The 15,447-nt window shown below is 38.4% G+C and overlaps 1 protein-coding gene across 1 annotated transcript; it reads right to left on the reverse strand.

Moving 5' to 3' along the window:
* Positions 1-8,012: 8,012 nt before the first annotated feature.
* Positions 8,013-8,308, reverse strand: LOC132027743 (large ribosomal subunit protein eL43-like). Its single transcript, XM_059416479.1, has one exon. The coding sequence runs from the start codon at positions 8,289-8,291 to the stop codon at positions 8,013-8,015; it is 279 nt and encodes a 92-aa protein (XP_059272462.1). The 5' UTR covers positions 8,292-8,308.
* Between the last annotated feature and the right edge of the window lie 7,139 nt (positions 8,309-15,447).

A 15,447-nucleotide genomic window follows, 5' to 3' on the forward strand; every position in this document is an offset into this window, starting at 1 on the left:
TATCTGAAAATAATTGGGAGGAAATTAATGCTCAATGGTGATGGAATTAATAGAGATTCTGGATAGAGTAGCGGTTTCTCTAAATGTCCAGCTATGAAGGCCACCAAATGATCAGCAAGGGGATTCTGACTTTTACCTTAATAAAACTTTTTCTTTTAGTGAACGCCTGAGTGAAAACTGACTGATATCTGGAAAGCTAGTTTATTTCTCTGAACCCTGATTTCTCATTTGTAAAATGTGACAATGGTGTCTTATGATCTAAGATCAATCTTCAGCAATAGGACTCTATGGTGTTGTCTCCAAACTGTGTCTGTTCAAGAGAGGAATTAAAAGAAGGCCTCTCTATTTCACTCATATGTCAAGTTGTAGCCACCAAACCCTTCTATATTATTGGTTCTGACTTCAAAGGAATGGGATAAACAAATCATTGCCAAAAGAATGTCCAATTTTGCTGTTTTCCCCTCTATTCATACAAATTCATTATAGCAGAGGTTTCTTTTTTTTTTTTTTTTAGATTTGTTTATTTATTTGGAGAGAGTGTGTGCATGAGTGAGGGAGGGGCAGAGAGAATCTTCATGAGAACATGACCTCAGCTGAAACCAAGAGTCAGACACCCAACTGACTGAGTCACACAGATGCCCCTAAAGCAAAGTTTTCTAAGCCCAAATATTTCCCAGTTGTCCTTTAGCCAGTCTATATTAAATAATCCCCACCTGACTGAGAAACAGTAGGAGACATAGACTGTGCTCTTAAGAGGCTGGCAGTGCCACAACCTATGTGGTTGCCAATGTTCAGCATACACCAAAATCATCTAAAGGGCTTGTTAAAACACAAATAACTGGGTCTTGCCTTTAAAATGTCTGATTCAGTAAGTTTGGGGTGGGGTACAAGCATTTGCACTAAGAAGTTCCCAGGTGATTCTTATGCTGCTGGTGAGGTCTCATCCTTTAAGAACCATTGGCATACTGAACCTAAAGATACCAGTAGTCTAGGTGAACAAACATAACATTATTATCTTAGAGCCATTGTTATTTCTCTTGGATCTGAAGACAGCACTAGCACTGTTAGGCACAACAGAGTATATATAACTTCAAATATAAAGATATTTTTCACCATGTTCTGCTATTTTTCTGCATTTGAGCAGGAGTCAAGATATACTGAAGAGGAGTCTGTTGACAAACTGATGGTGTTGACATTAGAATTTTATTGGCTAATATCTCCAACTCTGTTTTCAGGACAGATTACATAATTGCTGGAGTTCCTTGTTTTTAAAATTATTAAGAGTTTCAAGATGATAACAGCACAGCATTAAACCAAGCACAGGGCCCTTCTAAGCACAGGTCCCTGTGTGACTTCATGTGTGACACCCATGAAGTTGGCCCTACCTATTCTTGTTCTGAGGATTAGGAACTCTGGTTCTTTAAGACCTAGCTGCTAGGAATAAGAGAGAGATTTGAAGGGAAGTAGAGAAGGTGGGGACAACTACCACTTCCACCTGGGAGTCACTGGAAACATTCGTCATAAATAGCAAAAATTAAGCATCTACTGAATAACTCCCTTTGAGTAGTCATACTCAGCTCCTGCCTGTAGGACTTTGTAATTTGATGGAAAAACAGTATATATAGTTAAGACAAATATTTTAAGTTCTATGAGGAAAAGGAAATATTGTGCTTATTTACAGTGTTTCCTCAATTTTGACTAGTTGCCAGTGTTTAAAAATTGGGAGATTTCATATGAAAATATGGTTTTGAGACAATAGTAAACCTTCAGTGACATTTGGCTGCCATTTCTAGATAGGGCTTATACTCTCCAGTTATAGCCACAGCTAGTTTATGTCACTTGCTTGGCTGTTATGTAACAATTTGAATCTGATAACTATGTTCTATGTCTTTTCCCACTCTCCCTCATTTCTGTAACTAAAATATTTATTTTTTATATCTCTTAATTTACCTATATCTCTTAATTACCTAGGATCTAGCATTAGATCAAAGGTAGATATTCATTTATACAATAAGTGAAGGAGAGAATTTATCCACAGTGGTTGTCTATGGGCAGTGTACCCAATGAATGAGAACTCAGTAATTAGAAAGAGAACGTTTACTGACACCATGTTAAAGAGCAGTGGGTTCCTTTGCTATATCCAGTATTCAACAAATATTTGCTGAATTAAGTTGGATTGAATTGCAGAAGACAGCACAAACTAGTAAAGAAAGAACTCACCAAAGAAAAAGAACAAAACCTGGTATTTTAGACTTGGGTTTGAATACCAGATCTGTCAGTTACCATTTATAAGAATTAATACCATTGGAGAACTGAGTGTTATATGTAACTAATGAATCATTGAACACTACATCAAAAACTAATGATGTACTATATGTTGGCTAGTTGAACATAATAAAAAAAGAAATAATACATTGGTCACTTTTCTGGAGCCTTCCTCTTAACCTTTCTTATGTGAGGAAATGAGAAATGAGAAAAGTGAGAGAGTACAATGTTGAAACACTGTAGTTTCTTTTCTTTTCTTTTTATTATTATTTTTTAAAGATTTTTATTTATTTATTTGTTAGAGGGAGAGAGAGAGAGAGCACGAGCACAGGCAGGCAGAATGGTAGGCAGAGGCAGAGGGAGAAGCAGGCTCCCCGCCGAGCAAGGAGCCCAATGTGGGACTTGATCCCAGGACGCTGGGATCATGACCTGAGCCGAAGGCAGCTGCTTAACCAACTGAGCCACCCAGGCGTCCCTACACTGTAGTTTCTTATGCTACAGAAATACAAAGACAGGAGGGATGGGCTATTTCATGCTGTGGTAGTTGGTAATTTCTTCCTGATGTAAGGAGGGCAAAATTAAGAGATCTAAAAAATAAATAGTTACAGAAATGAGGGAGAGTGGGAAAAGACATAGAATGTAGTTATCAAATTCAAATTGTTACATAACAGCCAAGCAAGTGACATAAACTAGCTGTGGCTATAACTGGAGAGTACAAGCCCTATCTAGAAATGGCAGCCAAGTATCACTGAAGGTTTACCATTGTCTCAAAACCATATTTTCATACGAAATTTCCCAATTTGTAAATAGTGGCAACTGGTCAAAATTGGGAAAACACTTGGATGTTGGGGCAAAAAGTAATTGTGGGCAATATCTGGCCTCTGAATTTTCAGTTTATCATCTCTGGCTTAAAAGGAGGGATGAGCTTGCGCTGGTTGTGCTGAGGTAGGGCAGGAGTGAGGCAGCAGCAGTGGAAAGAAGTCAGAATCCATCAACAGATGAATGGATCAAGAAGATGCGGTATAAATACACAATGGAATACTATGCAGCCATCAAAAGAAATGAAATCTTGCCATTTGCAACAACATGGATGGAACTAGAGCGTATCATGCTTAGCGAAATAAGTCAAGCGGAGAAAGACAACTATCATATGATGTCCCTGATATGAGGAAGTGGTGATGCAACATGGGGGCTTAAGTGGGTAGGAGAAGAATCAATAAAACAAGATGGGATTGGGAGGGAGACAAACCATAAGTGACTCTTAATCTCACAAAACAAACTGAGGGCTTCTGGGGGGAGGGGGGTTGGGAGAAGGGGGGTGGGGTTATGGACATTGGGAAGGGTATGTGCTTTGGTGAGTGCTGTGAAGTGTGTAAACCTGGCGATTCACAGACCTGTACCCCTGGGGATAAAAATATATGTTTATAAAAAATAAAAAAATTTATTAACAAAAAAAAAAGATTAAAAAAAAAAGAAAGAAGTCAGAAGGTAGAGGAGCTTGAGTGGCAGGTCTGACAGTATATCAAAGAACCCACTAGCATTGTTTGATCAAAGACAATTTTGGCAACATACTCACTCATTCACTTGACAAATATTTAGGAATTTCTATGATGTGACAGGCACTGTGCAAAGTAAGGGGATGCTCAATGAGTGTTTTTAGGTTGGGCTCCCAAAACAAAATACATAGACTGGATAGCTTAAATAATGCATTTATTTTCTCACTGCCCTGAAGGCTGGAAGTCTGAGATTGGGATTACATGGATGGGATTTGGTGAGGGTTCTATTTCTGGCTTTTAGTTGGCTGCCTTCTTGCTGTGTGCTCATATGATCTCTACTTTGTGCACATGCACAAGGTTGGGGGAGAAGAGAGATAAATGATAGCGTGAGCTAGTGAGCTTGATCATTTTCTGGTATCTCCTCTAAAAAGGGTGCTAATTGCTTTATAAGGGCTCCATCCTTGTGATTTCATCTAACCCTAACTACCTCCCAAAAGCACCATCACCAAATACCATCACTTTGGAGACTGGGGCTTCAATATATTAATTTGGGGAGGGGACACATTCAGTCTATAATCAATAAGATATGAACCCTACTCTTAAGGAATCTTTAGATAAGAGGATGAGATTATATTTTGTGTGTATGTGTTTGAGTCTTTGGTAGAAATGCCATAGAAAGCCACCAATAAACACTTAAGTATCCAGGTAAATAACCTCTGTGTTATGCTGGGCTTGGGGAAGTAGGTATCTGAAGAATATTTAAGGTGAGTGTAGTTTTTCTGCCAAGTCTCAGAAAGTCTGTAAATTTGAATACAAAGAGATGGGTGAGGTATTGCAGACAGAACAGCATGAACAAAAACATTAATACTATTGGAAAATATTTATAGGAAATATTGGAAATTCCATTTGGGTAATATAGGATGGCCAGTGGCCAAATCCTGGAGTGATCTTAAGTTTAGGTTAAGGTGTTTTGGATTTTATTGTATTGGCAGTGGGGCCTTGATTTGGGGGATGAGGAGTAACATAATAAATAATAAAAACTGTGTTGTGAGACAATTAATCTCAGTATAATGCACAGAATGAAATGGAAGCTGGGGGAAGAGAACCATGAAATTCTGAGAGTCTAGTAATATTGTTGGTATAAATGATAAAATCTTGATCAGTATAGTGGCAGAGGGAACAGAGAAGGAAAAATGACAGAGGAAATTCAGGGCACCAGATAGTTCATTAACTATTCCTTATGAAGGAGCAATGGGAAAGAGAATTGAAGATGATTCTGGGGTTTTAAGCTTGGGTGGTTACACAAGATGCTGGCAATCCAAATCAGATAGGGAATGCAAGAGCAGGAGCAGGAAGCTAGGATTAGGATAGTTGCGTGGACATATTAAAGTCTATTGTGCAGAATTTCATGGTTCTCTTCCCCCAGCTTCCATTTCATTCTGTGCATTATACTGAGATTAATTGTCTCACAACACAGTTTTTATTATTTATTATGTTACTCCTCACCCCTCAGTACAATAGCTGGGTCGAGCTGAGAAAGTAATAAGATTTGAGAGCAGAGGCAGGGCCAGAGGAATATAGTTACGGATCATTCACGTAATGGCAATATTTATAGTCTTGGGAGGGAACAGTGTTCCTCAAGAGAGACTAGAAAAAGAAGAGAAGACAGAGGAGGACATGACCATCCTGAGTGGGGAACTCTGCTATTTGGTGAGCAAGAGAGAATGAGGACCAGGGAAAGAGTGGTCAGATATCAGAGAGAATCATGATCGTGCAGGTTTTTGCCCAAAAGAGTGTCAAGAAAGAGGAGCAGTGATCAATGGTATCAAACGGTACCCGAGCATCAAGAAGAATGAGGATTGAGACGTGGCCACTGGATTTGGCAATAAGGAAATCACTGATGACTTTTGAGAGGATTATCAGCAAAGACTGAATTGTAATATTTTTTTTTTAAATTACGGGGATATCCTGCTTTAACTACCTCCTACTTTCATGGGTATGTACATGCGCATTCACGTAAGAAACACAGTTCGTACACATAACAAATTCAGTATCAATGCGCAAGGCAGACAGACACTTGCAAATGTTTTGTACAGTTTTTCTCCTTACCATAAGCGAGAGGGACAGACAGTACTCTGGAATTGAGTTGAAAGACTGAATGATAGCATTTAACATTTTAACCAATAAACGGTTAAAAATTCTTTCAATTCCATTCCAATTCCAAAGGCCTACACATCTGAAAGAGGGACCTAAACTGCAAAGCAGAAGCTGCCTTAAGTGTAGGACCCTCAGCTTGAACAATCACTCAGTGAGCGGCCTCCTTTTTGTGAACTGTCCAGCAGCCAAACATGTTTATGAGCTTTTAAAAAAGAACTGTGAAGGCGTAAAGGCTGAGGGCACACAGAGAGCATGTGTACTTGCTCTGTAATATCATCATGGGGATCTTACTCTTGTCCTATGCTGCACAGCTATGGGACAGGGAAATCCTAACCAATGGTAGTTGCAAACACAATTGCTGAGCTTTTTTGCATAGAGCTTTGTGTTCAAACTGCTGAAAGGGTCCACGTAGTCAAAGGCTGCCAACTGCAGCCTTCAACTGGGTGAAATCTGTGCCAGGAGAGAGGGTTGGAGGACCTTTTATTCACTTGGTAATTACACAGAAATGGGCATTTCATGCATTTTTAGAAGTGGAGAGTGGGGTAAGGAAAGAAAGGCAGGCACTTACTGCAGTGACAGCTCTGGTCACGTGGCTTGGCTTCATAGGCACCACCGCAGTCTCTTTGGGGGGAGCCGGTCCAGCACTGGCCTTGTCTGGCACCAGGTATGAGAAGAAATGAGAGGGTAATCTGGCATTTTCATATTTGTTTATTTTAACCTCTCAGGCCTGCTGAAAACAACTGGAATCTTCTGAGTTGCTGAAAGCACATAGGCTTCTTTGATGGAGCTCTTGGCCCCTGCCACTCTAACGCCAAAGAGGCTCATTGATTAAGTTGTCAGGAGACCATGCCCTCTGTGAATTCAGGTCAGACCAGAAGCAATGGTTAATAGCTGGCAGGTAACTGTTCCTAATACAATCTTTCTATAGCCTTCAAAGCCTAATACAAAGGAGTATTCCACTGAAATCCAAACTGAAAATTGGGAAATGTTACTTAGCAAAGGAAATGCTGGGAAAGCAAAGATAAAGAAGTAGAAAGGAATGATTCAACAAAGCAGTAGAGAATCCATGTAGATAGCCAAGGACAAGAGTCAAAGGTAAACCCAGGACTTTTTTTTTTTTTTTGAAGGATTAGGGGTGAACCAGGTTGAAGGATGGTGGCCTGTGAGGACTGGTTCCCATGAAACTCAGGCTACCAGTTGTTACCCTTGGTGATGTTCCCATCAAATGAGCTTGTGGGCCAGCTAGCTTTTGCTGGACTGCCTTTTGTGTATCTGTTTTTATTCCAGGGGAAAAGGCCTCTGGGGTGTTAACTTGTAGGCTCAGTAGTTTAGTGTGCTTTGACTGAGTCCAAGGGCCAAGTGGAAGGTTTATTAGCAGATCTGCACCATTCAGCTCCCCAAGTTTTTTTGTGACTTTTACTGACAAATTCCCATCAAAGAACTCATCAGGCTCCTAACAAATTTACTGTAAATCAGATCAAGTTTATCATTATCAGAAAAATGCACTGGGCTTGTATTTGGGGGAAATCTAAGAGTTTCAGTACCCAAAGCCCTGGAAATCCGGGATTACCAACAATTAGCAACGTGACCCAGACCAGACCATGGTACTTGGCTTTTCTCAATGACAAGGAGCTATATTATACTGAGCACTTGCTACTAGGCATTGTGCTAAGTGCTCTACAGGCATTACCGAAGTTTTTCTTCACTATATCTTTATGACAAAGGTACTTGGTTATCCTCCTTTGGTTATCTCTTTACAGAAAAGGCTAATTTTGTGAATTTGAGATTTATTTCCCTTCTGTAAAATAATGGTTTAGAGTAGAATGACTAAAAAATACCTTTAAATTCTGGTATCTAACTTTTTAGAAGATTTTAGAAGATAGAAATACATTACTTTCTAGAAGTTGGGAAGAATCAATCAGGAGAAAAAAAGAGAGTGATCTCAATAACTTGAAGCCATTTTCTAAATGTAGACAAAATATATCCTACTCTCAAAAGTGATTTCTTATATATCTCTAATAACTAATAGTTTTTTTTTGTTACATAAATTAACCCATTTATTATAGGCTAGCAATGTTTCAAATGGCGGCGCTTCTACTGGTCTTTCAACTCCTTCAGTCTTCTGATGGCAGACTTTACTGTGAAAACAGAAGTGGTGTTGTAGGTCCAGGCACCACCAGCAATGGTTTTCATGCAGGAGCCACAATGCCAGATCCCCACAGGTTGTCTTTTCATCTTGGTTTTGCCACAGAAGGAGCAAGTGTACTTGGCGTGCTGGCTTATCTCAATCTTCTTCACCATCTTCCTGAGGGAGGCACCATAATGGGGCCCGTATTTGCCCACAATTCCGACCTTCTTGGTGCGTTTAGCCATGTCGCCTCAAACTAGGTCTGAGCCAACTAATAGGTTTTTTTTTAAAAGATTTTATTTATTTATTTGAAAGAGAGATATCACAAGTAGGCAGAGAGGCAGGCAGAGAGAGAGAGAGAGAGAGAGGAGGAAGCAGGCTCCCTGCTGAGCAGAGAGCCCAATGCAGGACTCAGTCCCAGGACCCTGAGATCATGACCTGAGCCGAAGGCAGAGGCCTTAACCCACTGAGCCACCCAGGTACCCACCAACTAATAGTTTTAATAGATGGCTTTGGCATTGTATTGAGAAATTGATTTTCTTACAATTCTGGAGGCTGGGAGTCCAAGGTGTTGGCAGGCTTGGTTTCTCCTGAGTTCTTTCTCCTTGGCCTATACAGATGGCCCCACATAGCCTTTCTTCTCTGTGCCTGTATTCCTGGTATTTTTTGCATGTTCAAATTTCCTCGTCTTATGGACACCACTCAGATTGAATCAGGGCTCACCCTCATCACCTCTTTTTAACTTAATAACATTTTAAAAGACTCTATTTCAAAGACAGTCTCATTTTGAAGTAGTAGGAGTAATGTTTCAACATACAAATTTTGGGGGAATACAATCCAAACTAGAACAGGCATTTTGCTTATCAGAACAACACCATGTATCAGCAACACAAAAAGTACTTTATACTTATTTACAGGTGAGAAAATGGAAACTCAGAAATATTAAGTAGCAAGTCTAAAGTTATAGAGCCAGTAAAAGGCAGAGCTAAGGCTGGACCAGGTGTTTAAACCCAATCCTAGTGATTTTTGGGTAAGATCACACTGCTTTTTGAATATCATTTAGGGGGTCTCTCTTGCTTAAGAATATGGCTAAAAAATGTCTCCCCCTGAGTATGAAGTGACAAACTTCTTGTTGTTTAATGGTCACTTGTAGCATGGACACTAATGAAGAAGTTAAATAGCTTTTCCTTCTCACAGATTTGAACCACTATTAAAACAAAAACCCTCTCTGGTGGGATCAAGAGAGTAATATTATTCCCTATTTCCCCCTGAGATCTATGATTCTTTCCCTGTGTTTTATATGGCATAGAAATATTTTCCCCAAAATATTAAAAGTTGTCTGAATTTTGGGTGCTAAATGTGGCCAAATATAGCGTCCAATTTATCTTGGTTGTTGGACACTCCTGTGAAGAAAAATAACTTAAGTAAAACTTTACATCAGAAGAAGTGATAGGAGGAGAAAAGAAAAATGATCATTTGTTGACATAAGAACATTTCCCCCTGCAACATAAGTAGATTGCAATATGTTTTAACCTGTGAGAATTTTTTTTTTTTTTAGAAAAATGCACATAGACATTTTCCTGATAATTTTTGGAAGTTCATGGACCCCTAAAGCTCATCCATGGATCCTGCATTTGAAATTTGGTGATGTTTCTTCTCAATTTTAAAATAACATAAAAATTTGGAGAAAAGAAAAAAAATCCTATAGTAGTGGAAAGGCAAGAAAATTAGGTTCCAGTTCAAGTTTTGTTAGAACTAATATGTTGTGTGATCCTCAAGATTTTAGTTCAGTTTTTTTTTTCATTACTAAAAGCCAAAAGGATGATCTCTAAGGTCATGATAATTAAAACTTTCATGAATCTAGATTGAATATATTTCAAAGTTCAGCCTTGATATCTCTCGAGTAGATGACTGAAGGGGGAAACAAAAACAAAAACAAAAACAAAAACAAGGAAAGTTTTGCTTTGCTTCATGTTCCTAGAAGGGAGAGAAGATAAATATTTACAATAAAATAACAAGTATATTATACCTGCAGATATCTGGGCCTGATAGATATAAAATGCACATAACTTCAAATTCATTTTTTAAAAAGATTTTATTTATTTATTTGACAGAGAGAGACACAGTGAGAAGCGAACACAAGCAGGGGGAATGGGAGAAGGAGAAGCAGGTTTCCGCTGAGCAGGGAGCTCAATGTGGGACTTGATCCCAGGACCTGGGGATCATGACCTGAGTCAAAGGCAGACGTTTAATGACTGAGCCACCCAGATGCCTCTGCACATAGCTACAAATTCTTAAGTGAAAAGCTTTGAATGCCAAGTGGTATTCCTACTCCAACCCCCCTTCTACCATATAGCTTTGAGAAAACCAGAGAGTATTTCTTTCTTTTTCCCAATAAGGGAGAAAGAGTCTTGCTAATTCCCATTTAGGGTAGGTAGATGTAGGAAATCTCAAATATCTTTGGCCAGGTTAAATCCCGAGAGGACTGTGGCCCCTGGATGCAGCATCTCTGAAGCTGAAACTGCTAAGGCCACTAAAAAGCATTTTTGGATCTCTTCATGAATCACAGAAAACCCCTCTCTCCAAATAACCCACAAAACAACCTCTGAAGTCTATTAAGCACCAAGTGTTCTCTACTGAGCCTGGGTAACTTGACTCATCGAATCAATCCCTGCTTCTTCTCTCCAGCTACAAAATATTTCTTTCTATGTCTGAGCCACAGAACATTCCTGCAATTTGTCTCTAAATCTCCAAACCTAATCCCCATTAGTTCTCCCATAGATAGTACTATAGACTAAGTGACTTCAAAAATTTCTCACAGTTCTGGAGGCTAAGAAGTCCAAGATCAAGGTGTTGCCATAATTGGTTTCTGGTGTGAGTTCTTTTCTTGACTTGCAGATGGTTGCATTCTCATCATATCCTAAGCTTGACCAGCCCTCATACAGCAGAGATAGTAAGAGGGAACACTTGGATATCTCCTCTTATAAAGGCATTAATAGCATCATGAAGGCCCCACTCTTATGAACTCATTAAAACCAAATTACCCCTCAAAGACTCCATTGCCACATACTATCACATTGGGGTTAAATCATCAGCATGTGGGATTTGTGGGGACACATTCAGTCCTTAACAGTGTTTGCATAAGGTCCGAGGTATGGGTTCAGCTTCATTCTTTTGGCAGGTACATATCCAGTTGCTTCAGCACCATTTGTTGAAGAGAATATGCTTTCCCCCATTGAGCAGTCTTGGCACGCTTATTGAAAATCAAATGACTATAGATGTTTAGGGATTTTTTTTTTTGGATTCAAACTTCTATTCCATTGATTTACACATCTGGCTAGCTATATGCAAGTACTATCCTGCTTACTGTAGCTTTGTAGTTAATTTTGAAACTGAGAAGTGTGAAACTTCCAACTTTGTTCATCTTTTTCAGGATGTTTTTGGCTACTGAGAGCCCTTGGCAATTCTGTATGAATTTTAAGATTAGCTTTTCCATTTCTGAGAAAAAAAAAAGTCACTGGAATTTTTATAGGGTTGTGGTGAATCTGTAAATTGCTTTGGGGAGTCCTACCAATATTTGGTAGGACTTAACAATATTTGGTCTTCCAATCCATGAACATGAAGTGTTTTTCTATTTATGTAAGTTTTAAATTTCTTTCAGTGTTGCTTTATTGTTTAAGTGTACAAATCTTGCACCTCCCTAGTTAAATTTGTTCCTAAATATTTTATTCTTTTTGGTGCTATTGTAACTGGAGTTTGTCTTAGTTTCCTTTTTGTTTTTATTTTTCCAGATTTACTGTTAACTTCCTTTTTGAATTGTTCATTACTTGTGTATAGGAAATCCCACTTTAAAAAAGGCTTTGATAAGATTTTTAAATAAATATTCTTTACACTTTAGTTAAGATAAATGTTTAAGGTAAGTAAATATAATGTTAAATGAGTATATGTTAAGTGAGTATCTGATCTAAATTGATTTTCAGATAAGCAGCTACCCTAACTGATCACATTGGATGAGAATTCTATTGTATATTTCAGTAGCTTACATTTAAAGAAAGATTTTATTTATTTCATTATTTGAGAGACAGAAAGAGAGAGAGAGTGAACACAAGCAGCAGGGGAAGGGGCAGAGGGAGAGGGAGAAAGAGACTCCCTGCTGAGCAGAGAGCCCAATGCAACTCAATCCCAGAACCCAGATATCATGTCCTGAGCCGAAGACAGATGCTTAACTGACTGAGCCACCCAGGCACCCCAATAGCTTACATTTTTATAATACATTTATATATTCCAAAAATATAACAAATACATTATTTAGAAATGTTATGTTTATTACTCTTGTATGGATAGACAATCAAAACTTAACTGGGTTAAATAGTATTTACTCTGCTAAGAACTCACAAGGTAAATGACAGGGGAAGCAATCTTTACTCTGCGTTTGTTGCCTTTGATATTCAATGATACTCTTTAGATATTAACTGTGTCTTCCTCTCCATTCCAGGCTTTGAGAAGCAGCAAATATGAAGGGAAGAAGCTCAGAATCTGGGTTCATGTTCTAACTATGAACTACATCTCAGCTAAGAAGGTAGTTTCATGATTCTGAACTTTGGTTTTTCTCATCTGGTAAATGGGAAAACCCAAAGTTGCTTTATGTAGTTATGAAAGTCAAATGTGGTCAATCTTCCAGGAAATTACCTGGTATATAGGATGTCTTCAATATGAAAGGAGTGGTTTTGAAAGATTTACTCAGTTATTACATGTTTATTTTACCTACATTGTCTCAGGTCCAACTTTAGCGACCATAGCAAATGTACAAAATGCTTATGCTGTACATTAAATATGTACTGAACAAATATTGTCTTTTACATGACTAATGAGGGGTCAGTGTTCCTGTTTTGGGCCATGGTTCCCAGGAAAGTTAACAGGTTCCAAAAGAGATCAGGAGTCCACTATTACTGCCCTCACAAAATGAGATAATAGAAGGTTTGGTCTAATTAATGGGGAGAACCTCTAGGATTCTAAGAGATTTTTCTATAAGCATATGGCTAATTTGGTACATCAAAAGACATCATGCATTTCACACTTGTGAGTGATTCTTGTATGACTCTAGGTTAACTTTACCCAAAACATTTAATAACTGGTACCCTCTGGTTTATTAAGGTCAAACTGGCAGACCAGGAAAAGAAGACACCCTTGTTTTATGTCTATTTCATGGATGTAGAACTTTTTGAATAGTTCTGCCTTAATATGAAATTCTGTGATTTTAAAATAAGAAAATGTCATTGAAAAGATGACTCAGCCAAGTTCCTCCAATAAGATGTCTAGAACATGGTTCAGAGGGTAAAGATGCATACCATATGACAAGTGAACCTCGCTAAATAAAAGGAGTCCAGGGGCTTTAACATATGGTTTGTGAAAGCAGATTTCTTGGATAGAGTCAAAATCCTGAGGTAATATTAGTCCAGTTTGTTTGACTGGAGGGCTTGGAAATTGCTTAAAGAGTGCTGTGCCTGGATGAAGTGGTGTGAGCCAAGAAGGACATTTGAAAGAAATTAGGTCTTTCTAAGCTTCTTTGTATTGCTTGGAATTCCCATTTACAATATACCTTGGCAGACGCATCAAGTTGTTATGTAGCATAGATGGAGAAAATTTTCTTTCCTGACAGAGACTTTCTAAGCAAATACAGTGAATATAAGGAACTTTGAGCAAAAATTAAGTGTGTGTCTTTATGGACAGTTTTCAGAGTGAAAATATAAAAGATAAGCAACTCTGCTTTTTTCCCCTAGGGTGCTATGTACTATCTTAAATACAGAAATGGGTTTGGTGTCACAATGCCTTCCCTTCTGATATTCTTCCTAACATCTGGAGGGCAAAATCTCATCAACAAGATTCTCCTCACCAGCTTAAATAATAAGCTCCATTCCTTTCTCTAAACAAGAAAATATGGGCCTTATAAGTGTTAATTTCATGATTTATTAACAAGTGGTAATACCTTGTGCCTCCTGATGAATAAAGTAGGAGCGAAAGTGGAGAATAAATGGACCTGTTTAGAGAAAATGAAGGTCGAAAATAGTGATGATTTAATTTATATTGAGTGAACAACCAGCAGTGGCTACAAAAAATGAATTGGATTGATTGGTAACAATCCAGTTTAGAATTTATTTTTCAAAGAAGAATATTTTGGAGGCATATTAATCAGACTAATCTAGGCTGTTCTGTTAACTAAGAGCTCACAAATCTTTGTGGTTTAAGATACAGAAGTTCTGGGTGGCTCAGTGGGTTAAAGCCTCTGACTTTGGCTCAGGTCATGATCTCAGGGTTTTGGAATCGAGCCCCGCATTGCATCGGGCTTTCTGCTCAGCAGGGAGCCTGCTTCCCTTTATCTCTCTCTCTGCCTGCCTCTCTACCTACCTGTGATTTCTGTCTGTCAAATAAATACATAAAATCTTAAAAAAAAAATACAGAAGTTTTGCTTCTTGTTTGCATTGTATGTCAATGTGGGTCAGTGGTAGCTTTGAATTACACAATCACTCAGGGACCCAGTCTGATAGAGACCCTACCATTTTACCTTCTGGATATTTGAGGTGACATGTCAACTTCCAGGTTGTTACAACAGAGGAAGAGAGAATTATAGGCATTTTACTGATTAATAAAGGCCTTAACCTGGAAGTAATACATGTCATTTCTATTCACAATTTTTTGGCCATTACTAGTCATGTCGCCTCACCTACCAATGAAGGAGTAGGGAAATGTAATTCTGTGTTTCTAAAGGAGAGGAGAAACTGATATAAAGAAACTCCACTGTAGGAAGCAAGTGGATAAGAACAAAAAGAAAGAAAGAAAACAAACATTTATTATAAGAGAATGGACCTTGAAAAGTAAGTATCATACAATCATCCTGGAGATAATATCCAAACACTTTACCCTTGCCTATAGACCTGTACAAGATCTGGTCCTGCTCACTTCTCTGACCTCATCTCTTTCTTCTCACACCCTGATCCATGCCCACTGCTCCAGCCTTCGGATCTTCTTTTGTCTCTCTCATATCAACTTTTCCTTACCTCAGGTACCTTATATTGACTGTACTTCTGCCTGGAATGCTCTTCCCTGAAATATTTACACTCTTGTCATCCAGAACTCTGTTACTACCTCTCAGAAAAGACTTTCTTGATCTCACAACCTAAATAAGCTACCCTCCCTAGCCATTCCCTATCTGTGCCTATCTAAATAGATAAGCTATTTTATCTTATTTTTATCCTACCATTTTTCATTATCTAATACTTTCATACTTATTTGTTTCTTTTTTACCCTTTGCATTCCTTCACTAGAATATGTTCCAATAGATTAGAGACCCTGCTTGTTTTGTTCAACAATGTATTCCTTGTTCATAGTAACATTTTAACAAAT

The sequence above is a fragment of the Mustela nigripes genome, chromosome 12 (assembly GCF_022355385.1).
Source record: "Mustela nigripes isolate SB6536 chromosome 12, MUSNIG.SB6536, whole genome shotgun sequence".
Lineage (NCBI taxonomy): Eukaryota > Metazoa > Chordata > Mammalia > Carnivora > Mustelidae > Mustela > Mustela nigripes.

What these genes read in the sequence shown, in the direction of transcription:
- LOC132027743 (XM_059416479.1), bottom strand. Translation starts at nt 8,291, where the DNA reads ATGGCTAAACGCACCAAGAAGGTCGGAATTGTGGGCAAATACGGGCCC.